This window comes from Ovis canadensis, chromosome 24, assembly GCF_042477335.2.
Source record: "Ovis canadensis isolate MfBH-ARS-UI-01 breed Bighorn chromosome 24, ARS-UI_OviCan_v2, whole genome shotgun sequence".
NCBI classification, from domain to species: domain Eukaryota; kingdom Metazoa; phylum Chordata; class Mammalia; order Artiodactyla; family Bovidae; genus Ovis; species Ovis canadensis.
The window spans coordinates 25,631,100-25,658,101 of record NC_091268.1 but is presented as its reverse complement, the minus strand read 5'-3'; the positions used below and the strand labels follow the sequence as shown (position 1 = coordinate 25,658,101).

General features: G+C 42.2%; 1 protein-coding gene across 3 annotated transcripts in view; it reads left to right on the top strand.

The window, feature by feature from the left end:
- The first annotated feature begins 79 nt into the window (after window positions 1-79).
- Window positions 80-27,002, top strand: part of TXNDC11 (thioredoxin domain containing 11) — a 58,619-nt gene continuing 31,696 nt past the window's right edge. Inside the window, exons 1-5 of one of the 3 annotated variants that reach the window (XM_069569972.1) lie at window positions 80-549; window positions 7,969-8,185; window positions 11,312-11,409; window positions 14,862-14,991; window positions 25,285-25,378. In XM_069569972.1, the coding sequence (XP_069426073.1) occupies window positions 305-549; window positions 7,969-8,185; window positions 11,312-11,409; window positions 14,862-14,991; window positions 25,285-25,378 (784 nt within the window). In that variant the 5' untranslated portion in view covers window positions 80-304. Of the gene's footprint in view, window positions 550-7,968; window positions 8,186-11,311; window positions 11,410-14,861; window positions 14,992-17,426; window positions 17,480-25,284; window positions 25,379-27,002 lie in introns of those variants that run through there. The other 2 variants (XM_069569973.1, XM_069569974.1) reach the window with 2 other exon arrangements.

Genomic DNA, 27,002 nt, shown 5'->3' with positions numbered 1-27,002 from the left:
TCCAGGGACGGGGCGGGGCCTGTGGGACGAACACGCCTCCGCGGCGGCGCTGGTAGAGGGTGGGGCCGCGCAGACGCCAGGAGCGAGGGGTGTGGCCCTCCGGGGGCGGGGCTTCCGTGTCCGGCTCCGCCCTCTGCCCGGAGGGGGCGGGAGCCGCGGCGGCGGCGGCGGGGCTGACGTGGAGGCTCGGGGTTAGCGGGCGCGGGGAGCTGCGGGATTGGGGAGCGACGGGCTGGCCCGGGCCGGGCCTTCGGGCCCTTGGCGGCGGCGGCGGCGGTATAAAGCCGGCGACGGGGAGCATGTAATGTCGGAATGCGGAGGCCGCGGCGGCGGCAGCAGCAGCAGCGACGACGCCGAGGACGAGGGCGGCGGCGGCGGCGGCCCCGCGGGCTCCGGCTCCCTCAGCCCGGCCCCGGCTGCGTCCTCGGAGGGCCGGCTCCGCCGCGGCTTGCGCGGCGCCTCTCTCATGGCGCGCCGGCGGCCCGAGCTGCTCTGCGGGGCTGTGGCGCTCGGCTGCGCGCTGCTCCTCGCCCTCAAGTTTACCTGCAGGTGAGGCGGCCCGCATCCCACCCCGGGCCGGCGCCCCTGGGCCGGGCCGGCGGCGCGTGGCCGGCTTGGGAGCCTCAGAGTCGAGGGTCGAAGCGGTCTCCGGAAGTCGGGCCTGACTTTGCCCTGGCCGGTGGACTTGACCCTGCGGCATGCGGCCCTGCCCGCCGCTTTCCCTTTTCGCCGGCCAGCGAGCCCTCAGGCGCGGCTCTGATGTGCTGCCCGGCGCCCTTCGTTCCATTTTCATACCAGGAAAGGTGGGCCAGGTTCTGATGTGCTTGTCACCTGTTGGGATCTCTTGGGGGTGCACCCGTCACTTTTGCCCGTCCTGTAGGACCCTTATCACCCATTTTATTTCCCTATGCCTTGGGTAGGCGTAGAAGACCATTAGCGTCCCGGACGTTGAGAATTCATGCACTCATGGATCTAACGATTATTTATCCGCACCTACTGTATGCGGACGGCTCTTCGAGGGTGTGTGATGAATATCAGAAGTCCCTGTTCTCAGTAAACGAGTAACCTTAACATGATCTTAAAGGATTTCAGTAAGTGCTGCGCAGGGAATAGAAGCAATGAGGGTGGGGCCCTAAAGACCTTCCCGAGGAACTACATAGGAGAATCACCCAAGAAGGGGAAGGGGCCAGCACTGGGGAGATCTGGGGGGAAATGTCCAGGGTTAAGGAAACGGCAGGTGCAAAGGTCCTGGGACTGGACAAGACTGGTGGATTGGTGTTTTCCTGAAACTGGAAGGCCTGAGTAGGCTGGAGCTAGTGGGTGGGGTGGGGGAAGGAAAGACAGTTAATGTGTCTTGCTTTGGAAAAGGACACAAGTACAAATTTTGCTTTATGTTTTAGTGTGTCTAGTGTGTTTTCGTATTTTGGTGTGTCTACAGTGTGTCTCCTGGGACTCCAGTTTATTTATAAGTTTGTGGTGCCACTGACTGGCATAGCGGCCACCGGGAAGATTTCAACTTGGAACATTTTTGTGGAGTCTGTTTAGGACAATATATGACCCCTGTTGTCAAAGAGATGGCAAAAGATTGGAGATTTTAGTGGAAAGAAGAAATTATAATAATTATCGCTGATGAATTAGGAGATGGGGATTGACATATATACACTGTTGCTGCTGCTAAGTCGCTTCAGTTGTGTCCGACTCTGTGCCCACCAGGCTCCGCAGTCCCTGGGATTCTCCAGGCAAGAACACTGGAGTGGGTTGCTATGTCCTTCTCCAGTGCAGGAAAGTGAAAAGTGAAAGTGAAGTCGCTCAGTCGTGTCTGACTTTTAGCGACCCCATGGACTGCAGCCTACCAGGCTCCTCCATCCATGGGATTTTCCAGGCAAGAGTACTGGAGTGGGGTGCCATTCATTGCCTTCTCCAATATATGCGCCAATATGTATAAGATAGATAATAATGAGAACCTGTTGTATAGCACGGAAAACTCAACATAATGCTCTCTGGTGACCTAAATGGAAGGGAAATCCAAAAAGGAGGGGATCTTGGATACATATGAGCTTCCCAGGTGGCTCAGTGGTAAAGAATCCACCTGCCAGTGCAAGAGATGCAGGAGATACGGGTTTGATCCCTGGATCGGGAAGATCCCCTGGAGAAGGAAATGGCAACCCACTTCAGTATTCTTGCCTGGAAAATCTATGGACAGAGGAGCCTGGAGGGCTGCAGTCCATGGGGTCGCAGAGAGTTGGACATGACTGAGCATATGTACGCACACATGGAAGTATATGTATGGCTGATCCACTTCGCTGTATAGCAGAAACAACATTGTAAAACAACTCTACCCCTAATTGAAAAAAAGTCATATAGTAAAAAAACAAAACTAAACAAAAAACCTTATTGAGCATTTGCCATTGTGCCAGGTGCAGCCTGCCAGCTGGGTTTCTCAGCCTTGGTACTGTTGATATTTTGACTCAGATAATTCTTGTGGTAGCGGGCTGCCCTGTACATTCTGAGGTGTTCAGCTGCATCCCTAGCCTCTACTTACTACCTGCTCTTACCCCCCACCCCCCACAGTGTGACAGTAAGAAATGTCTCCAGGTCATACCTGATGTCCTTTGGGGGACGGAGTCACCTGTTTGAGAACTACAGATTCCATGAATGCATTTATCTATTTAACACGTGACCTGAGAGCCTGTTATGGATCACTTAAGTCACCAAGCAAAGTCTGGAGAGAGATACACACACATACACACACACACACACATACATATTCTTACTCTTCCAGTTTATACACGAAGGAGTGGAGCTTTGGCCATGTTGCAAAACTTGCCCCAATTCACTTCCACCTGATAAGTGGCTGAGCTGGAGTTTGAATCCTTTATTGTCAGAAACCAGGCTCTTAACTGTGTTCTTTGTCACGTCCTACACAAGGGAATTACACAAAGTATTTTACAAGGTAGAATACGGAAGCGTGGTATTCGAGTTCAGGTGAGGAAGAGAGGCTCTCCTCCAAGGGTGGAGAGCTTACTTGCATCAGTTTGTCCATTTATAGCAATAAAATGTAGTGTTTTCTCTGAGAGAACAAGACTTAGTAGATATGAAAGTCCTTTGAGATTTCAGGAAGAAGTGTAAATCCAGTTAATGGAGCAGGCTGAGCAAGATCCCACCTGCTTGAGGCAGGGAGAATGAGTCAGTGAACAGCCTGTTTGCCTGTCCAGCTTCTTTCTGTGCCACAAATTTGACGGTCTTTTAATAGACTCAAACTGATTTTTTAATAATCTCCTTTGATTGAATGGTGTCATGATACTACTTTATTGTTCTACAACTGACTCTGACATTTCTGCTGCTCTTTTCCTATTTTGCTTTTAAGATCTTGTGTGTTAATGAAGACAGAGGCTTAAAGAGCAGAATTTTTTTTAAGTTATTTTTTATTAATAGCTCCAGACCTGAAATAAGACAACCTCCTTTAGTGTCTTATTGCTTATTTTTTAAAAAAGAAAAAAGGTTGATTTGGGGTTGAAACACTATTAATGATTAGTTGTGCATTTCTGAGCACTTAATCTCTGTCCTAGCTGCCTTTCTATGCATTGAATGTCCATGACTTCATCCTTTCCTTTTACCCTGCTTTGTGGGTGTGTTTTTGTGGGGAAAAAGTTAAAAGTATGTCTTTGGGTGTCTTTGTTATCCCTGTTGTTCAGTTGCTCCGTCATCTCTGACTTTTTGGGACCCCGTGGACTGCAGCACGCCCGGCTTCCCTGTCCCCCATTATCTCTCTATGTGTGTATATTTATTTTGTTTTGTAAGCTCAAACCTGCCTCAGACCCTCTTTGGAAGGAGGTGTAGAGCGTGATTCTGGTATAGAAATTGGGAGTTGCGACAGGACTTCCTTGTTTGCAACCAGCTCTTTTGAGTCTTTTGGTACCTGAGACTTTGGCTTCAAAGCTGCAGGAAATCTTTAATCTCTGTATGGTTTCTCAAAAACAGTAGCTAATTTTAGGAGTTCAATGGCAACTCATGAATGCTTCTGTTGGGGCAGACGCATATGAGTTTCTCTGCCCAGGTTGTGTTTGCTTTTTAACGGGCCGCGGGCTTGTCTGGCTCGTTTACTTGAGGAGCTGGCTCATCAACAGTACTAGGTTGATGATTGTCCTTTGATTTGCCACAGACCTGCATTTTCCCTCCTTTACGTATTTAACTCTTACCACCAAATTTGAAGAGTAGAAAAATAATGCCTCCAAAGACTTTTGGACTTGTCAGAATGTGTTGGCTTGCCTCAGGGCCTTCCCTCTGGGTGACTGCCTTCCTGTCACTCATGTCTCCACCCCATGGAGGAGCTTCCAGGTGCCCTGCCACATTTCCGTGTTGACTTCTCCAGCGAGTGTGATCATTTTGTATAGTTTTGTGTCTGTTTACAGGTTTGCTTGTTTGCATGTCTTCTTTCCTGAGAAAGGAAGCCCCTTGAGAACAGGTCCCTTAGTTCCTATACAGCAGTGCCTGAAGCACAGTGACATTTGCTCAGTGAACTTTTTTTTTTTTGAATTATGGTGTAAGTGACTGAGTTTTTAGGGTTATGAAGATGTTATACTTAGACAAAGCTCCCTGACTGCAGAGTTAAAATATTAGCATGAGTGCATAAATAGGAGATTTGCTCTGACTTTTAACAGCATTACTTTATGATGTTAATAATTTTTGGTTAAAATGGGGAAGCAATATATTTAAAACTGTCTTAATTCAGGAAGCTAAAACCTTCTAGATGTAGAGAAGGGTGTGTACTCTTCCTCAAAACTGAATGACCCAAGACTCTTAAGAGTAGCTTTGGTCTTGGGTATTTGTATGATTTCTTTTTTTTTTTTAATTTATGTATTTATAATTGAAGGATGATTGCTGCACAGTATTGTGTTGCTTTCTGCCATATGTCAGCATGAGTCAGCCACAGGTACACATACATCCCCTCCCTCGGGGCTGTCACAGAGCACTGGCTTGAGCTCCCTGCGTCACACAGCGTTTGCACACTGGCTGACTATTTTACATACGATGATACAGGTTTCAGTGTTACTTTCTCAGTTCATCCCACCCTCTCCTTCCCCCAATGTGTTCACAAGTGTGTTCTCTATGTCTGTGTCTCCATTGCTGTCTTGCAAACAGGTTCATCAGCACCATCTTTCTAGATTCCGTATATGTGTATTAATATATAATATTTGTTTTTCTCTTTCTGACTTAACTTCACTCTGTATTATAGGCTCTAGGTTCATCCACCTTGTTAGAACTGACTCAAATGCATTCCTTTTTATGGCTTTGAATAATATTCCATTGTATTACACTACAACTTCTTTACCGATTCATCTGTCAGTGGACAGCTAGGTTGCTTCTGTGTCCCATTACTGGGCATATACCCTTGAGAGACCATAGCTGAAAAAGACACATGTATCCCAGTTTTCATTGCAGCACTATTTACAATATCTAGGACATGGAGGGCTTTCTCATAGCTCAATTGGTAAAGAATCTGCCTGCAGTGCAGGAGACCCGGGTTTGATGCCTGGGTGGGGAAGATCCCCTGGAGAAAGAAATGGCAACCCACTCCAGTATTCTTGCCTGGAGAATCCCATGGATGGAGGAGCCTGGCAGGCTATAGTCTGTGGAGTTGCAAGAGTCAGACTCACTTAGCGACTAAACCACCACCAGGACATGGAAGCAACCTAGATGCCTGATTTCTTTTGTGGTTCTAATTATCTGTTTGTCTGCTGCATATCTCAGAGCTGGTAGCATGTTCCTACCTGTTCCTCCGTCCTGCTACTTTGCTGTGTACTGAGAGACCAGATGATCAAGTTCATTTGAACACATATAAAGTTAGAATAAAGTGGTCCTTAGAATCATTCCTTGTAATGCAAATGCACCTTCTGACATTTTTTATTCAGATTAATAATATATGTCTGTATGGATTTAATTTGCTTTCACATATATTCAGATGAGGTGAGTAGGGTAGGTTTGTTCATTTCGCTCATTACTGACCTTTGCGGTACTGGGAACTGCTAAACAGTGAGGATTTATCAGTGAAGAAAAGAGCGAGGGTTGTTACCCTTATGGAGTTAATCAACAGGCAGATAAGTAAGTCACAGATTGTGGTGAGGGCTGTTGAAAGCAACTAATAGGAATCTGAGAGAAAAAAAAAAATTGGAAGAATCGTCAGAGCAGTCCTCACCAAGGAGGTGACCCATCAGCCAAACTTATTTCTCATCAGTGCTGTTGTAATATAATTTACACTTGGTAAAATTCCCACATTTTAATATGTAGGCCCATGGCTTTTGGCCAGTGTAGCCACCACTACCGTTTTAATTCCTTGTCCCCAGAAACTTTCCTCAGCGCCCTCTGCAGCCGGTCTTCCTTGCTCTACTCCCAACTCCAGACCACTGCTGATGTGATGGATTTCATTATAGACTAGTTTTGCCTGTTATGGGATTTCATGTCAATGCATTCATATTATATGTATTCTTTAGTGTCTGACTTCTTTCAGTGTATTTTGAAACTCATCCAGTTATAGTATGTATCGGTTTGTTTTCTTTTAAATTACTGAGTGACATTTAATTGTAAGAACACACAAATTAGTTTATCCTTTCACCTAATGATGTATTACAGCTTTTTTTTGTGCTTACTATGTATGTAGTTTATCTTTTCCCATCCCTGTGGTTTCATGCTGTCTGTGTCTTTATGTTTAAAATGCTTTCAGAGAGCATATGGTTGGGTTTTGCTTCATTATCCAGCCTGTCAATCTCTTCCTCTTAATTGGATGGTTTAGTCCTTTTATATTTAATGTAATTGTTGACATGGCTGAGTTTGTGTTTACCATCTGGCTGTTTGTTTTCCATTTATACTTTCTGGTTTTTCTTCCTCTCTTGGTCTTTTTTCTGTTCACCTTCCACACCACCACCCCCCTCCCCGCCCCCCAACCTGGTACCACATGGTCTGCGGGAATCTCAGTTTCCCAACCAGGGACCAAACTCAGGTCCTCAGCAGTTTGAAAGCAGGGAGTGTCAACCACCGAACATCTAAGAAATTCCCTCTTTTGGGTTAATTGAATTTTCGTAGGGTTCCATTTTTATTTTCTCTCTTGTTTCTTAGCTAAGCTGCTCTAATGGTTTTATACTCTTTTAATCCAGATGTGTGGACAGCTCAAGAGTGTTCACTGGGGCCCTTTAACCTGGTGGGATGCAGCTTCAGCACAGACCTTGTCTTGGCTCTGGCCACTTGTTTAGTTTTATTCTCTTTCTTCCCCTGACCTTCTGTGAATCTTAAGTACATACTTGGGAAACCTGTTTTCCAGTTAAATGGGCAGTTGCTTTGCTATTCATCTTTATTAACTTTTGGATCATGATGCATACATACAAATGGAGACATCTACATTATTATTACTTTTACCTGAGTGTCCTAAGTACAGGCCAGCCGCAGCTAATGGACTTAATGTGAGTGGACTGTAAGCATTTCCCATGCCTCCTAGTGATGCCATGCGTGCTCCCCCCTCTTGATTCTGAGCAAGCTCACTGGTGGCTCTGAAACCCTGGGCATCAGCGGCTTGTGGAGAGCAAGGCTGCAGAGAGATAAGGATGGAGTCTTTTGGGTGAGGGAGGCAAGAGTCTGATAAGGATGGAGTCTTTTGGGTGGGGGAGGCAAGAGTCTGGATTATTCAAAGACATTCTTGTCTGCTCTCCACTGCCCTCCCACCCCACACCCGGGGCAGACAGTGTTAGAGAATGTTTTTAACGTGTCATTTAACATGTTTTGAACATGTCTTGCATTCTCGCAGTCAAATCTTGCCTTCGCTTAGCGTAAAGTACTACTTTTATCCTCTAGGCCAGTGTCTGGGGAAGTCCCTTTTCTTATTTAAGAGAAGGCTCTTCTTTTAAGCTTTGTTCTCTTTCTACACAGAGCTGTTGTTAGAAGATAAACTAAACAATCTTGTGTTTGCTCTTTTTTTAGTCGAGCAAAAGATGTGATAATTCCAGCAAAGCCACCTGTCAGCTTTTTCTCCTCGAGGTCTCCGGTTCTTGACCTCTTCCAGGGGCAGCTGGACTACGCAGAGCACATTCGCCGGGATTCGGAGGTGGTGCTGCTGTTCTTCTATGCTCCGTGGTGTGGCCAGTCCATCACTGCCAGGGCTGAGATTGAACAAGCAGCAAGTCGGCTTTCAGACCAGGTAAGGTGGACATTCAGCCTGACCATCAGATGGCTGGCAGTCCAGGTGCAGGGCAGGTTCTCCCCACAGAGACACCTTTCCCAGATGGCTGATTTTGCCAGGGTAAGGCCCGGAGCCTTATTTCTAGCCTAAATCGTAAAGCCCCTGTGAGCAGAGGCAGGAGTGGGAGGAGATGCCACGTTTTCTCGTGATGAGGCCAGTGCTCATCTCAGGGTGCCAGGTTGTCTGGTTTCAGTGGGGAGACTGAAAATCCTCATTGAATATACTGTTAATATTTGCTGGTTATTTTACGTAAGAGAATTTATGGGTCATGATTACAGTGTAACTAGGTAGACCTTTCAAATACCTAGACCATAACTACATTCAACAAATATTTAATGAACGCCACCTTCATGCTTGGTAAGAGGGATATATAGACAGTTGATATCTAGGCCTTCTGTCTGGCAGTGGTTTTCAATCCAGTGGATCCCAGTTGACCTTTATAAAACAAGTATTTTTTGATATCCCTTTTTCTGTCCTCAAAAGGTATTCATAGATGGTAAAACTTCCCTATACATGTAGTTTCAATGTAGCCAATTTAATGCACTAATTGTAACATAAAAATAAGGGGGAAAAGAAAAATGGTATATAATTAAACACGTGTTTTAGTATGTAAGTGCTGGGGTAAGTTAGGTCCATGTACCTTTATGTAGGAGAAGGCAATGGAGAACCACTATGAGTTATAATAGCAGGAACAATTACAAATGCAGCCTCATAAAGTAGGATATGTTGGCCACACAGGGGCCACGAGGGCATTGCTCTCAGTGACTTGATTTTTCGAAACGGTGAACAGCTCTTGGTAAAGTTCTGAGCCAACGAAAGTCCTTTCTGCCCTCAATTAAACAGATGTTGCCTTCTTGAGAAATTCAGTGAACACAGAAGCCATGCTTTGGATTGACATATATAAAGTGGAGTCAAGATCTGAGTTTAATAATAATAAACAGGTTTCCCTCCACATCAGTGTTTGGCAGGCTATTTAAAACTGCTCTGGGTGATATGGAGGATCGTTCCATGTGCAGAGCAGCTTGAAGCACTGCAGGACTTCGGTGCCACGGCCCCTGCCCACCACATGCCCTCTAGCATCCCCCGACCGATGCAGTCAGCCACAAAGCATCCCGCAGGTTTCTAAGAGGCTGCTGTCGAGACCCACTGATCTGGGGTGACTTGTGGCACAGTTGAGTTTCAGAAGTTCATTTGGAACTCTCAGTTGGATTTTCTTAGAAACAATGTTATAAATGTTGGCTAGACTTCCTGCCCAGCGTAGCAAAACCTTTTTAATTAAGTTATACCCCTGAAAGTGGTGATAAGTACTGTATAAATACATTGATTTTTGTATTGATAGCGTTGATTCTCAAGGGGTTGTGATTTTGTGTTCCAGCTTTGGACGCATGGAATCAATCTATTCCTTGTCTCCCCGCCACCCCCGCTGCAACTCCCCGTAAGAATGGCTGATAGTAATAAAGCTGGGGACACTTGTGGGAAGAAAGCAACCCTAAGGGAGCTCTGGGAGGCAACTTAAAGGAAGTCACCCCTTTGTCAGTCGTTCCTCATTTAGAGCACTTGGGGGAAATGTGAGAGTCTGTTGTATTTTAGGGTAAGTGTCAACTACTTGTTATATTACTGCCAGCCTAAGGAATATGTCCTTCAGTGTGACTGTAGGGATGGCGTGCTGTTGTGCAGGCCCCTGCTCCTTAGAACAGCCCTGCAAGCTGATGCTGGTTGCCCTGAAGCACGACCTTGGGTTTAGAGGGCAGAATAGTTTGTTAAGGCCACAGGACAAGTGGTAGAGGTTACAGTGCCATCCACAACTGATGGGCTCTGCTTTCTTTCAGAAAAAAATTTCAGCTCCTTCTAAATTGAGAGCTTATTCTATATTCTCAGTAGGGAAAAGGAGTGGGTTTATTTTTGGAAATAGGCAAAAATTTCTGGAGCCACATTACTTAATAAAATTAGCAAATGTTGTAGATTGTGCCCTATTTTTGAGGTGTCAGCCTTAGTAAAGGTACTGTTACAAAGTATAGGTAGAGTATAACAGGAGTTCTTGAGAGTTTACATTAAGTTTTGAGCAGTACTGCTCTCTGGTCAGTATAAGGCATCTGAAAGTGACTTTTCATTTGTAGTCTTCATATTTTTCAGTACTTTATTACAAAGATTTTAAAACATAATAGCAAAAGCGAGCTCTGTCTGCCACTTAACGTCTAATAACATTTTATTAGGCTTGTTTTATCATGTATCTGTTCATCTTATCATCCATGTAATCTGTGGTTCTCAACTATAGGCAGTTTTGTCCTCAGGGGACTTTTGGGACTGTCTGGAGAGGTTTTGGGTTGTCACTACTAGAGAGGGGAGGCCAGGAATCCCACTGAATCTGACATCCACTGTGTGCCCTCCCCACCCCTGCCCCCAGCAAAAACAAATAAAACAGCAGCAAAAACCCTGTATCAGTTCATGCTAAAAGTGTCGGTAGTAACAAAGGTGAGAAACTCTGCTCCTGTCTAACTATTAATCCATCCCATTTTGGGTACAGGTCAAAGTAAATTTCGGGCACTGGGATACGTCTCCTTAAATACTTCAGCATCTGCCTATAAATACATATTTAATCCATATTTTTGTTATCTAATAGTATATTTTAGAGTATAGTTCTAGTCATCTATTATCTTTATTGGTTTTTAATATCATTATTAAAAATGGTCCTTTGAAATTTTTAGTATGTCAGCTGAAGGTAAGATTGTTTTTATTCTCAGATGCTCAGTTTGACTATCAAAAGACATATCCTACTGGTAAGTTTTAGTATAATCATGCTTAGGAAAAGTTATTTGGTGTCATTCACGTCAGGATTTGAAGCAATTCATTTTTCTCTTGGACCAGACTGCAAAATATTCAGAGTCCCAGCTGGACACTGTCTACTAGGGTCTGTCTTTGTCCTTGTCAGGGTGAATGATGCTCTTCTTTGAACACCCAAAATGATTTTTTTTAATGCTTTCTGTTTCAGAGAGGGATTGTTTCATTTCTGTAGTTTTATTTTTTAAATCTTGGTGATTTTTCAGTTGTTATTTATAGTCATTTGAAACCTTCTTTGACTTGCAGGTGTTGTTTGTCGCAATTAACTGTTGGTGGAATCAGGGGAAATGCAGAAAACAGAAACACTTTTTTTATTTTCCTGTAATATATCTGTATCATCGGAGGTAAGAACTTTCAAGTAGTGTTTGTAATCCAATTCAGTTTATCAGTTTCAAAGTGAATTTTTGTTTTATCCTGTTTAAAAATATCTACTGTAGAAAATTGAGAAAATAATAAATAAGCAAAAATAAGTAAATAGAAGGATCTGTGATTTATCAGTCATCCATAATCACTATGTGTTTTGATTTATATCCTCCTGTGACTGTACATATCCATACCCCCCTTTTTTTTACTTAAAAAATGGAGTCATGTATTGATAGTAGTAATATCTCCTCAACTGCTTTTTTGTGTGTGAACATTTTTCCATGTTATTACGTATTCAGTAGCATTGTTTTCAATTGTACTGGTTACTCCGCTGTGTGGCTGTATGTTTCAAATATTATAGAAATATTTTATGGAATAAAAATGTACTAAAGTCCTTATCCTGTTGTCTAGCAGCATAACATAGTCAGGAGGATATCTAACATTTTTTCAAATTGGGAAGAAAAAACTACAAGTGTGCAATCCTATAATCTATCATTCTGAAATCCAGAGAGCTTTGAAGACCTGAAAGAGTTCCATGAACATCGTCCCCAAATGCATTCATCTGGCCTAAAGTACCAAGAGGCCACCTATAGTCTTTGTACCACATCAGATGCCACGGTACTCATTTTGCTGCAGAAATACTGGTGCTTGGTTTTGGAGAACTGCCCGGGCCTTGCTCTGGGTTGTTTAGTTGCTCAGTTGTGTCCGACTCTTTGTGACTCTACGGATTGTAGCCCTCCAGGCTCCTCTGTCTATGGGATTATCCCAGCAAGAGTACTGGAGTGGGTTGCCATTTCCTCCTCCAGGGGATCTTCCGCGACCCAGGGATTGAACCCGTGTCTCCTATGCCTCCTGCACTGGCAGGTGAATTCTTTACCACTGAGCCACCTGGGAAATCCTGCTGTGAATGTTAGGTCTAAAATCTGACTTGAAGGATTTTGGAGACAGAAGATGAAATTCTGGGCTCTGTGCAGTGTAATTGGTTTGAAGTTTGTTACTGAAGGGTTAAGAAGAGTTGACCAGTAAGAACTTTACTTTTTAGGCTCTATTACCTCCCTCTAAAATTCTTGGGCCTTAATCAATGCAGATTTATTACAGATATCACCAGACTATCATGTGTGGATTATCTATCCCCTTCCCGCACATTCCTATGTCTCTAACATAAAACTTGTGTGGCTCAGAGTGTTGTTTCTCAGGAGCTATTGAATAGTATTTGAGCAAAAACACACATTCCTTCCCCATCTCCACCCTCAAATTTCCCTCTGGGTATAAACACAGTTTCTCTGAGTAACTTGCTGATGGTCACTTCTTTTTTTCTTAAGATAAGTATATGGTGTTATATTAATATTTGAAAGTTGTAAACCGCGGTAGTATGTAATGGGCGATGAGCTTGCCCTGAAGAGATCCCTGTGTTTCTTTTTTTGGAAATAGGGCGCAGATGGCTAGCAGGGAGTGTAGGCCTTGCAACTATGTGTAACCAAGCCCGCTGCCCAGAGGTAGACTTAACTCGCTGTGACATTAAAATCATAAGAGTTCCCTTGAATTGAGTACAAATGTCATTTCAGGATATGTGGGTGTGCAGCATTGTCTTACACTATTGGTTTTCTTAGTTTTATAGAAAGATTGAAAGGACACGAAAGGAACATCAGAAATACTTAGTGCAGCCCTCTTATTTTACAGATGAGGAAACTGAGGCTGGTATACCTTAAAGTGCTTGCTCCTCATCTTGGCCTGTTAAACCTTTACTTGTTTGAGTTAGTTCAGAACCATTAATACTCATTTCAACATCTACCATTCCCATTGTACCAAAAAATTAAGTGCTACGGCAGAGACACGAAAAGGTAGCCTTTTTGTATTCTGTGCTGTTTGTATAACAGCTTAACAGCTTAGTAGTAGCTACCTATAGAAATTAACAGGCTTTCCTGTTTTGTGAGAGCAGACTCCAAGTTTTTTTTGGCTTGTTTTGTTGCCAGTCACAAAGGCAGTTTAGGAAAGACTCTGAAGCAGGAAGTAGTTTTCCCAAAACACTCTGTGCAGAATTCACCTCCCCTCAGTCAGCTTGTCCGAAAGCAGTGGCCATGGTGTGCTGGCAAAACGTGCTCTACGACCTGCATCTGGGGATCTTCTCATTAAACCTGATCCCTGGGACCCTTGTAACACGGTACCTGGGAACCTCAGCAGAGCCTGATTTGCTTGAGTGGACGAGGTTTCCAGGTCCCTTGCCCACTTTCTGCTAAGCAAAATAAGTTATTAGATGATTTTTTTGATTTCTTCCTTTAAATTAAAATTTGGTGGTGGATGATGGGGTTGGTGGTGGTAGTAATTTAAAAACAAATTAGTTAGCAAATGAATTGTAGTAAGTCTTGAATCGATAGAGTCGCTGACCCAGTGTCTCTGCTGTGTGTGGAGAAAGCTATTTTTACCTCTTTCATGCTGATGTTCCCTGTCTGCTGTCATATTCTGCAGGGCACACTGAAGATTGTTTATGTCATCACATTATATGTATGTGTGTTTCTGTTATTATGTATTAATATTGTGATCCCCATTTTATGTAGTTCTTTTCTGTGCTCTGCTGTTGCTGTTAACAGGATGCTTAGTGTCAGTTTCCATTCAGAGAGAAGAATAGGTATAGATCTGCTGAATTTCGCTGTACTCCCCCATCCTGGCCACATACCATCCAATTATATTTGAGCAATGTGTGTTGTGCAAGAGTGAAGAAAGCCCTGTGACCATTCTGATTAGCTTAGGAGGATAACTCGGTGTTGGCAGTATTGCTTATTGGTACTAAATCAAATTCCTGTGTGTCCCCAAGCACAATTGCCTGGGAAAACAGGGAAGATCATTTGTACAGTTCCCTCACTTCATACCTTCATATAATTTTTTGTTGTAATAAAGTTTTAAGGTTTATTTAGTGACCTTTTGTGTAAGTGCCTCTGAAAATATTTAATGACTACTTTGTAGTAGGCCAAAGACCAACTGCTCAACTTGTTCCTTATTTCACAGTGACTTGAAAAGGAAAGTCGACCCCTCCCCCCTCCTTCCGCCCCTCCCCCACCCCCAGCAGAATTATGTAAAGATCCTTTGGCATTTGATCTGTTTTCAGAGTTGCCTGTTTATTGTTTTTTATAGAAATGTTACTGTGAGAGTTAATTTTTTTCAGAGACTAGAATGAACTTTGCTCTGAAATTCAGTTTGCAGAATTAATTTCATATTAAAAAGTAATGGCCAGTTGTACCTCCCCTCACATAAAATGCTTGCTCTTAATTAGGCCTCCAGTTACCCTCTTGAGACAAGGAAGGCTACTGACATATGAACCAGTTGGGATCCTAAAGCAGGACATTTTCATTTTGTAGTGTTGATGATTTCAGTTATATATTACAGGTTTAATGCATGGTGTATTTTTATTTTTTATTTTTATTTTTTTTGGTACTAGTTTTGGACCAATCGAATACAAAGGCCCCATGAGTGCTGTTTACATTGAGAAGTTTGTCCGCCGAGTGATGAAACCACTTCTCTACATCCCATCTCAATCAGAATTACTAGATTTTCTCTCAAACTACGAGGTACCTGTCTTTCCTGTCTTCTCCCATTTCCTCAGCCTTCACTGGGTTGCATTGGATTGTTTTTATTAGAAGAGTCTTTATACCTCCTGATTTGCAGCAATTAAAAGATCACATATAGGTAAGCCCCAATTAAATGCTTTTGGAGATACTTAATTACAGGGATGTTTTGGCCAAGTGAGTTTTTAGAGAACAGGAAACTTGTGAATACTATTTTTTATTTGGGAATTTTAAACAAACTTTCAGTTTATCTCACGATTAGCTTAGAGTATGTAAGAATTAATTACAATTTATATGCAATTGTAGATCTCTAAATATATGATGCATACAGCACTTTTGGGCACCCAGCGGTAAAGGTGGTAAAGGACCCACCTGCCAGTGCAGGAGACATGAGATGTGGGTTCGATCCCTGTGTCAGGAAGATTCTCTGGGTTAGGAAGATCCCCTGGAAAAGGGCACAGCAGCCCACTCCAGTATTCTTGCCTGGAGAATCCCATGGACAGAGGAGCCTGGCAGGATACAGTCCATAGGGTTGCAAAGAGCTGGACATGACTGAAGGGACTAAAGCACATAGGACACAGATTTCTAAAATTTTGGACGATGCTGACAGCTTTTTACTATGCGATATCTGGTTTTTCTTGTAAGTTGTAGTTTAGGTTAAAAAAAAAAGCTAGGAATATGTTCTTTATGTTTTATTAAATGTGTAAAAATTTCAAGGTTTATTAACAGAAAGTTTCCTAACATCGCATCTCAACTGTTTTCCTATTGCCAGTCAACCCCTGATGGATTATTTTTTTGGGATCCTCAGTGTGTGTTCAGGACAGGTTTTTGTTGAGAGACCAATATAAATCTTAAAATAATCTCAAAAATTATAAAAATAGTTCCACAGAAAAATTCACTGGATCAAATATAAAATCGTACTTACAGTGTTAGTCGCTGAGTTGTGTCTGAATCTTTTGGGACCCCATGGACTGTTGCCCACCAGGTTCTATCCATGGAATTTTCCAGGCAAGAATATGGAAGTGGGTAGCCATTGCCTTTTCCAGGGGATCTTCTCAGCCCTGAGCCTCCTGCATTGCAGGCGGATTCTTTACCATCTGAGCCTCTTGGTCACAAGTAAAAATGATACTTAGCTACAACAAAATCAAGACTATAAGTATCTAGTAGAGATAAAAAGCTTATGAATCCACCTCTCACTACTTGAGAATTTAGTAACTGTCATTTGGTTAAAATTTACCTTTTGCACTGTGTATGTTTTATATAGGTGGGATATGAATTTTTTTCCCCGGAGCATCGTTTACAGCTTTTTTCAGTTGTGTCAGAAACACTTTGTGTTAACTGTTAGCAGATTTTCAGGCAGCAGTGTTCCTCTCCAGTTATTCTGCTGCTAGTTCCCAGATGTGCTTTAGGGTGAAGGCTTCCGAACTCTTACGTGGGTAAAGGGTAGGTTTCCGTGCCCTCCTGGGCTTGCTCCCGTTTTCCTGGGAGGCTGGTGAGCAGGACCTACAGTGGGACCTGGGCCCCATCCCTCTGGCAGCACCAACTGGGTCTGCGACTGGGGGCAGGTCACTCATCTGCCAGGCGTCAAGGTCCGGGAACAGGGTTTTCCTGAGACTCCGTTTGGTGCAGTGACTGTGTGATGAGGGTTTTCACGTAGATTTTCAGTAGATGACCGTCAGTCACTGGGGGTAGTCCAGCAAGACGGTGAAGAATCAGGACTCAGACAAACTTGAATCCAAACTCACTTCTGTCTTCTTAGCTATGTGGCCTCCAGCTAGTACTTAACCTCTTTAAGCCTCCATTTTCTCATTGGTAAAACAGGGATTAAATGAGATTTTAAAAAGAAAATGCCAGCTAGGATGTAGTCATAATAAGTGAAAATGTATCAGTGAAAATTACATTGTGGAAAAATCCTGGATAGTTAGCACTCCTGAGAGAACTTAAAATGTGCCTAACATCTGCCGGAATTCCCTACTTATATAAAAACCTTTTGTTTGTTTTGTAACTGAGATGATGAAAAATGACCTGTAGAGGCCAAGAGGTCTTCCTTCAGGTGAACTCTGTTGAGACTTCTGTGGAACACTGGGCCTGGATTGGTGCCCTCTGTTTTCCCTTTACATTTTCACTCAGTGTCCTCTGGAAAGTAAAAAAATGGGAGAAGAGCTGTGGAACATCATGTAGCACACAGCATGTACCTGCCCGTCCCCAAAAGAGTGTGGGAAAAAAACGGAGATGATTTGGCTTTACAGAGCAGAGAGAGGTGGCTTTAGGGTTATATCCAGGTCTGTGAGAGGTTTGTGTACAGAGAGTTTTGAGCAAGTTCTTAAGCAGAGGTCACGTGATGAGATGGACTCAGCTAGGACTCTACAGGGCTGGGTTTTAGCCCTGACATCTAGCTCTGACAGAAATCTTTTATTTCTGCGTTTTATGCAGATTTCTCATCTCTGAAGAAAGGGAGATGGCTCAGATAATCCGTCCTGTTTTGGTTTTGGTGAGTTTAGAGGTTGAAAAGAGGCAGACGAAAGATTTATCATTTTTGGTTGGGAAAGTATTTTTTAAACAGTGCCTTTGAGCATGTGTATCAGAGATCTTTCTAACCCTTTTTTATTACTGTCTCTAAGATGTTTGTAGTGTCTCTGTAGTTGGATCTGCAGGAGAGAGACAAGGGCACAGCCATGACTGAGCAGCAAGGATGATTCCTGACCTTGAGCTTCTGCATTCTTAGAACCCGCTTTTCAGCAGCAACTTTCAGTGATGATGCTCCAAGTCTGATGTTGAGTTCACATCAGACTCGGTGTCGTGCCAGTGACATTACTCAAGTTCTTTGGTTTTTTTTGGCAGCCCACTTAATTAGAAAGATGACAACAATGGTTAGACTGCCTTTAAGATGGGACCCAAGAGAGTGCTGCCAAGATGGAACCCTGTAGAGCTTCTCTTGGCCTTTCAAATGCCTCCTGAAAGCTGCAGATGGCTTTTATCTTGTCAGAATCATCTTTGCTGGGCTTCTGTTCACTGAAATGAAACTGTTGGGTTGGCAAGAGACAGTATTTGATTAATTGTGAAAGAATTTGGGAGTCAGGCCCAGCATGGTTTCAAATGGGAAGTCTTTTATCTTGTGAAACATACCAGATACTGCCTTAGAAAGGAGTGATATCAGCTTCATTCACTCTCTGTAAGATAGCATAAAGACACAATTTCTGATCCAGAAATGAAACCACTGTCATGGTTTTGATAGTTGAATACATAAAAAAGTTTAAAGGAATTTTTAGAGGCCCCACTCTGGACCATAATAAACTTTATAGGCATCCTCTAAATGAAGGTTTCTCAGCCTCGGCATTATTGACATTTGGAATCAGATAATTCTGTGTTGTGGCGGGTTGTCCCGTGCTCTGCAGAATGTTTAGCAGCATCCTTGGCCTCCACCTACTAGATACCAATAGCGCCACACCTCCCCCTTACTTGTGACAACCAAAAATATCCAGGCATTGTCGTGTGTCCCTTAAGTAAGTAAGTAAGTGAAGTCGCTCAGTCGTGTCCGACTCTTTGCAACCCCATGGACTGTAGCCTACCAGGCTTCTCTGTCCATGGGATTTTCCAGGCAATAGTACTGGAGTGGATTGCCATTTCCTTCTCCAGCAGATCTTCCCGACCCAGGGATCGAACCCAGGTCTCCTGCATTGTAGACAGATGCTTTACCATCTGAGCCATGTGTCCCTTAGGGGCACAAAATCATCCTGGTTGAGAACCAGTGCTCTGAATGATTGTTTCCTCAAATAAGGTCTTTAGGATGCCTCACAGGTCTTAGTATAAACACACAGTTTTTCATATAGCACGCAGAAAGCCGCAATCTAATTGTTGCAAGTGTCTCTGCTTATCACAGTGTCAGTAGAGAGATGAAAATTAAGCAGTGCCTTAACTGGAAAATTCTGGAGTGTTACCCGTGGGGAGCCAGAGCCAGGCGTGAGTTATTTTTCATCTATAGGTGTCCCTGAGGCTCAGCCTTTACTCAGTTTGTACCACACACTCCCCCCACCCAAAAAAAGCAAGCATCCTAAGCATGTTAAGGGTATTGCTGATTTAAAGGAGTCTTAATATGACAGATACTTGCTTTGATTGAATATGGATTTCAATATGAAACCTGTATTTGGATTACAATATCCAAATGTTGTCTTTACAAACATGGATTTCAATATCAAGTGTGTTTAATATGGATTGATATTAAAATCCATTAAAATACAGATTTCATATTCCTTGAAATTACAAATACGGATTTCAATATCAAATGTGTTTAAATTTAGGTATACTAAAATTGGGCAGAAATAATTATTTAATGTTTCTGTGGCACTTCTAAGGTTTGTTAGGATGGCACTGCTTCTGTCTCTAAATGTTTCTGCGATGTGTTACAGGAATGCATTTGATAATTTCCTCCTCATTAAAAAAAAAAACCATATTGGTTACTTATAAGTTTGTCTCTAATCCAGGTATTTATGAACAGTGTGGATCATCGTAAGATTGTGTAGTGTTTATTACTTGGGAAGTTACGCTACCCTGCAATTAACAACTTAATATATTGACATAAACTTCATTATTCTGTGTGTACTGAACTCTATTCACATATGCTCCTAATGCTGTTATAAACAGAAATGCTCTAATTCTAGGTTGGTTTGAATTTTTATAAATCCTACAGACGAAGCCTTTTAAAAGCCTATTTCAGATTATTTGATAATTACTTAGAAGAGCAGAAGTTTTTAACAAATGGAGAAAATATATATGTGTGTGTGCATGTATATATACGTATATGTATATGGTTTTGACAGTGCTGCATGGCTTGCTGGTTCTTAGTTCCCCAGCCAGGCATTGAACCCATGCTCCCTGCAGTGGAAGCGCAGCGTCCTAACCATTGGACTGCTGGAGAATTCCCTAACCAGTATTTTATTTGACTTGGAATACATCAAACCTAACCAAATCAGATTGCTCATCATTCACCATACTTCTGTGTTTGTAAAATATGACGCTAAACCCAGATGCTGTTTTTAGGAAAACAGGATTGCATTTAATTTACTGAACATTGCAGAAAGACATTAAAGGGTGAATATTGTAAGTGCTTGACTCTGTAAATTCCAGAATATCTTAGACATTATCAGCAAACAGAATGAGTAAACTATGCTTGGATAAGTGACCAGCAGTTTTCAAGTGCTTTTACTTCTGATTTTCCCAGCAGCCATGTGAGGTAGGTAGAAACTGTAGATCCTTTAAACAGATTAAGAAGATAAAGGTACAGAGAGGCAGAGAGGGTTTGATTTACCCTAAGTGGAGATTGGACTGCAGTCCAGGTCTTCTGGCTCCCAAGATTCTTCCTTATATACAAAGGAATGATTAAAGTCTCTGATTTATAATTTCACTATGTAACTAGAGGTTAAAACTTTGAATATTTAATTATTTTTATGTCATTTTTGATCCTTTCTTCTTCATGGGAGAAAAATTTTAAAATAAATCTTAACTTGACTGTAACCTTTTTCCCTTCATCTTTAATAATGGGTCTAAGAATAATTAGTGATAAAGGATGGGCTATGGCTATTGACTTACTATTAAAGAAGCAAGTTTTATTAATTGGGTTGTTAGTATTTATTCTACAGAACTGGGAGTGTTCTGTGTATGAAAATCACAGGATTGATGCTTGGTAGAGTCTAGAATGTTCTTCCCAGATACGCACTAAAATCATACCTGCCTTACAAATCATGAATGTAGCTAAAGCTAAGTGGACTTGCAGGTGGACACTGCAGGCAGAGACCAGGAGCTTTATGTCATCTTGTTGCAAACCGTGTTAAAAATTCTGCTTTCTTCATTTACCCTACTTGTGTGGTGAAATTCCTCTTCCTTGAAAGTTCTTCCTAACTATTTAAGATACAGACAAGACAGTTTGTTACTTGGGGACAGCATAGTCAAGCACACCCCAGTGTCATTTTTTTTAGACATTAAGTGGATTGGAAAGGGAATAGGACTGAGTGTGGTAATGTCACTTTCACAGTCACTAATTTTATGACTCCTCTGTCGGTAATTTTCAGACATCATTTGCCTTAAGTATCAGTAGCTTCTATGTCAATAGTGCTTACTTTTTCATATTTTAAAGCATGTGACAGAATCATCTGATTTGTACCTTTCAGTCTACCACCAGATGTCAACAGTCTTATTTAAAACTCATATCTGTAACCAAAATATTTTCAAAATCTTTTCATGAATTTCTATAATTTATCTTTTTAAGAGCAGTGATTTAGCATATATCCATTCATTTATTCTTAGAAGTTTTGATAAATCAAGTTGTTTTAAATTTAAGTGGGATAAGAGAACATTTGGAAGGTGTTTGGAGGGAGAAGCAGGGCATTGGGTAAATTGCCAATTGACAGAAATCTGAGCACTTTGGAGACAAACCTAGAATGCTGCCTGGTACCTGCTGTTATCCTGTTGTTTGTTAGTAAAAGTGTTGATTGTACTCTGATGTTGCACAAAGAAGTAGATACTGTTTCTGCTAATTCATAGTTCTGTACAACTTTAGCTTTACATTTTCTGCTGCTGCTGCTAAGTTGCTTCAGTCGTGTCTGACTCTGTGCGACTCCGTAGACGGCAGCCCACCAGGCTCCCCTGTCCCTAGGATTCTCCAGGCAAGAACACTGGAGTATGTTGCCATTTCCTTCTCCAATAAGTGTGAGTTAACATTAATTCAGAAATATTGTTGCCATTGAGGAAAGCAACACATGGAGGTAACTGTTCTCATGGCCACTAGAGGGCGTGCACACCATCTGCTGAAATTTATGGCACACTGCAAATGGTGCTCACGTAGGAAAGACATGTTTTATGCTGGTAAGGTTGGGCTGGCCTCATATAAATAGCCCATTTAGCCTATTCCAGCCTTATTATAGCAGTACTGAATATACTGTACATCATGGAATGGAGTTGAAAACCCACAGATGGTTAGGGTATAATCTGGTACTCTTCGTGTTTAGTTCTTCACCATGAGAATAAATTTCTGTTGGTTTAAGCCACCAAGTTTGTGGTGATTTGTCATGGCAGCCCTAGAAAGCTTAACACATGACATAATATCAGCAAACCATTGCTACAGACAAAGACAAGTGACGGGACAGAAATGAGAGCAGAGAGGGAGATGTGAGTGTCTTAGAAGGCAGAGAAGACGTCTCTGAGGATGCGGCACTTGGACAGAGACTTAGAGTGAAGCCTGTGTGATGTGATCCATCCCTGCGGAAATTTGGGGAAAGTGCTGCAGGAGGCAGGAGCAGTGAGTGCAGAGGTCCTGAGGAAGGAATTGGATTTGGCTGGGCAGTGACTAGAGCTGTGGGGAGAGCGGTGGGAGTTGAGGGCACAGAGGTGTCTTGCAACTGTGGTGTGTCCTGATTACACCTTTGATGAGGTGGGCAAGCGAAGGAAAGGGGCGCGCTGGCAGTTAGGTTCCTGTGGGCTGTTTGGCTCTCCTGGCAGCCGTCCTGGCCTCGGGGAGGGACCGATGGAAACTCTGTGGCTGGACCCTGAGGTGGGACCATCTGTACATACTGGTGGGCGTCAGAGTGAGGAGTGACAGCGTGCATGCCAGCCGGCCCCAGCCCCAACCTCAGCCCAGGGTCAGGCTGCCCCACGTGCTTGGCCGGCTCATCTGAAAGAGAGCCTCAAAAGTATATGAGGCAGGGGCCCCGGTGTCTGCTTTGAACCAGCTCCTGGGTTGATATGCAGCCCAGCAAACAAGGGGTGTAGACCTGGCACGATCGTGTATGTGGATAGGCATGTGTTTTGTTCCCCAAACTTCCCTTTTTGCAGATTTAAGAAAGAACTGTGGAGGAAACTGAAATATATAATCATTTCTCAGATAACAGCTTTGGTTGGAGAGGCATTGAAACTTTGGGGAAATGGTTGTGAAATTTATTTTACCTGAAGCATAACCAGAGCCAGTTTAATAACTTCTAAATGCTAATTTGCAATAGAAATAAACAGATAATTGTCACATTATTTCCTTTTTATTATTTTGAAATGTTAGTTTTAAGTGACATTCCGAAACATGCCACATTTCAAAATTTAATACAGGCTGTCACACTACTATGAATATTTGGAAAATAGTACCTAAAATAGATAGACATTGCCTGTTTCTTTAAAATAGCTAGTATTTTATGATTTATGCAACCTTTAATCCTTTAATATGGTTGTTGAATTTTATGACCTTCATATTTTTGGCAGTAAAAAGTAAAAGTAATTTTACCTATGGGTTTTTTTGTATTGTTTGTGGAATTTCTTTGGAAATTTCAGTACCAGGTCTTCTGAGAATAGAGGGTCCTTCATTCAAGCTGCGTAGCCGCCTGGGAAACCACAGCAGTGGTGCCATCAACAGGGATAAACCCTTACACGGTTAAAACGCCTGCAGAGGACCCCTGCAAATGGTTTAGCCTTTATTCATTCTTAAAGGTTTAATCTGCATTTCTCATGAAGACGTAGAATTCAGGTAGTTTTCATTTCCATTGAGGTGTGTTTACATAAACACACATGTAATTACATATATGCATATAAATAGATACGTATTTATGGGCCGTATGCCTTCTCCTATGATGGGAGAAGAGAATTTGAAGCTCACTTCATATAATTTTTGGCCATGAAACCATTCTTAATATTCAGAATGAATTTATTCCGATTGGTTTTGATTTAGGAGAGTGAAAGAAATTTAAATGGGTGTATTTTCTTTCCATCACTTTTCATTTTATCTTGTATTACCCAGTATTAACTGACTGAAATTCCTGAAGGTCTTGTTTTCCTTAGTTCATGGTGTAAAGGCTGATACACCGTCATAGCTTGGTTTAAAACATTAGGAACCCAAACAGTTTGTTATTCTACTTTGAGCCAATTCTGGATTGGCTTGTTGAAAACATTTAAAGAAATTTAGCAAAAAAAAAAAAATCCTGTTTCAATAACTTTACTTTCTTATTTCCTCAGTTGTTTGAGAAATTAGTTATTTGTTGGATTTTTTTTTTATATTGAGATTAAACATTGACTGTCTCGGTCTCTACCAGAATGAAAAGCAATAGTTTATTTAAAATGAAATCTTATTAGACTAAACAAGTGCTTTAGATTTGAAAGATAGTATGTTCCATTATAGATCAGAAATTTCCTTTTTTGTACAACATACTGATTTTAAACTTTACCAACAGGGTAAATTTCTATTTTACTATTTAGGTCTTTGTCCCAGTGATCACATCAGCTCCAAAATTATTTATTAAAAACAGTGTTGTGTGTTTTAGGGCTAGAAAGGACTCCTTACCTCTGGCTAGTGCTTTATGTTCATCAAGCTCATTCTTCTCAGTAACCCCAGGATGAATGGTCTCCATTTGCCAGTTAAGAAAGCTGAGCTTCACATTGAAGGGTTCACCCAAGATCACTGAGCTGTCAGACTTGAGCTTAGGTCTCCTGACTCCCAGCCAGCACTCTCTGCTCAAGGATCTCGGCAGTTGGGCTTCAGAAACATTTAGTTACAGAACAAAGTTGGACAGAATGGTGCCCTCGGGGCCCTCTAAGGAGGAAGAAGTTATTCTGAACATGAAAACAGAATGTGTTTGGTGGAACACAGTTAATTGGTTTGGCAGAATGGAGGGGTGCACGGTTCTAAGCTTAGAGAAATGGAATGAGCAGGTGGAAGCTGGGATGGAGGACCAAGAGAGCTCTCCGCAGACTGACCTGACAAGAGAGGAGCATTGCCCGTGAGGAATGCTGGCCTCTGAGTCGGGGGAGAGGAAGGAGCCCCAGAAGGATGACCTTGGGCACCAGTGGAGCCACTCAGGGGTAGCCTGATTTCCAGTGAGTGTGAAGGTGTGTTTGGAGTGAGGGGAGGAAGAAGTCGAGGAAGAAATGTAAGAAAGGTAACAGATCATTGAACTGGTTTGCCTAGAGTTGCTAAACAAAGGCAAGTGAGTACTTGAACTTTATGGTGAGGTTTCAAACCAGGGGCATAGGAGAACTGTCCACAGAGGGTGAAAGACCTGCCTAGGGGGTTTCAGCTCTGAACTAACTGCCCCTGTAAAAGCTGCTGCAACTCAACTCGATCCCTTATCCTGTCTGTTGTCTAAATGGAGGGAAAGGGTCAGTGCTAACTGGCAACATTTTTCACGGCTTCTGTTAGGTTTTCACAAAGGGAATGCAGCAGATTGCAGTTGTTAAGTTGTAATGGCATGTCTTTCTTGTTTTGAAATATTTCTCTTTATGCAGTGACCAGCGATACCCCAGCCATCTAATTCTGCTCTTGTTCTACAGCCTGGAGTTCTCGGGTACTTTGAGTTCAGTAGCTCACCCCAGCCACCGGGTTATTTGACCTTCTTCACCTCAGCACTGCATTCATTAAAGAAAGGTAAACAGGATTCATATTAACACATTAGTGCTTTAACCAGAATGTATGTATACTGATACCTACTTTTGCATAGGTTATCTTTGTGATCATACATTTTAGTTCTCTTGATTGTTTTTCTCTGTATTTATATTACATTGTTTTATGTTCTATTGACAGAATTGTTTGCTGTTTCAAGGACCGTCTCTTAAATGTTTAGAGCCTTTTTTTTAATGTAGCTTGATCACACAGTTCTACAATGTTGTATTTTGCACTTTAAATTTTATTATATTCTCTGGTTTTGTGTGGAGTTGGATGTTTTGATCAGTTTTTAGTGGTTGTATTGTTGGTTATATGAAAGTCATGTCACATTACAGCATCAGCCTATGGCTAGCTTCACTATTCTCAAATCCATATATACGTGTTTTTTTTACATAGTTGAATCATATCTTATTTGAAGCCCTGCTTTGTAAGTCAAACATTGTATCCTGCCTGTTTTTTCATGTTGCTCCATTTTCTTTCTCTGTATCAGCTGTGACCTGAAATCAGCTCTCTGTTAGATACTTTCATCTGCTGTTCATCTCCTCCTGGTCCAAGCCTCTTCCCATCCCACTGACGAGACCAGTGGGCACTTACCTGGTACCCAGTCTCCACCCTCCTTCCTCACACGGGGGCCGCTGTGCCAGCCCTTCAGCCTGAAATGTGTCCTCTCATCCCCAGTGCCCAGGGCCCAGCTCTCCATCTTTTAAACCCCTGTTTATCCTCCAGATTCCCCTCAAATAGCACCTCCTCAGTCTACCACGTTGGGGAGAGATTTGTTGTTTTTTTTCATAGCACTCAGCCTAGTTTATATTGATGTGTCTACTTGTGAGATGATTTGTTTACTGTCTGTCGTTTTCCTGGGACTGGGAGGTTTCTGAGGGTGGGGACCGTGTGTCTTCAGTTTAGTGTTCTTTCTCCAGCATCTGGCACATAGCAGGGGATCAGTCACTATTTGCCAGATGAGTGATCGCACTGATCTTTCAGTAGGCCAGCCAAAATATGTAGCCATCCTCCTGCTACTGGATATTACATTGCTTCAGTATTTGGGGGAGGTATTATGATCGTACAACATCAAGCAGTTGTATTATTGGCCGTTTTAGTGTGTACATTGTCTTACAGTTTTATGCATAGAGAATCTGCTGTGTGCATGCTTTTCACACAGGGGACATCGGGCGAGGAACTCAACCTGTCACATTAGGTGTCTCTTCTGTCCCCTTTAAGACTGGGCTGCACAGCTTCAGGTGACTAAAGAGGCTCAGTGAGTCAGAGTTTGAATTTTGAAGACAAAATACTGCCAACTTAAATAAGCTTAAGCAGATAGATGTTCAAAAATCCTCTTAGAAAACTAAATAAAGTCCTTTGAAGATGATGTATAAAAGGGTAGCCTAGAGTTAGTCTCTAGAATAATGGCAGCATTCAAGTTCTTGAGAAGCTGTTTCAAGATTTGAAACAGGGTGTGTTGTTATCCAGCTAACTTATAATGCGTGTTAATGTTTCATCTTAAATTACCTTTTCATTCAGAAGTTTCCAAAACATTGCTTCTTTTGGAAAAAATCTTTCCAAATATAAGGTAGTAGTCTTTATTCCCATTTTTTTCTAATATAGT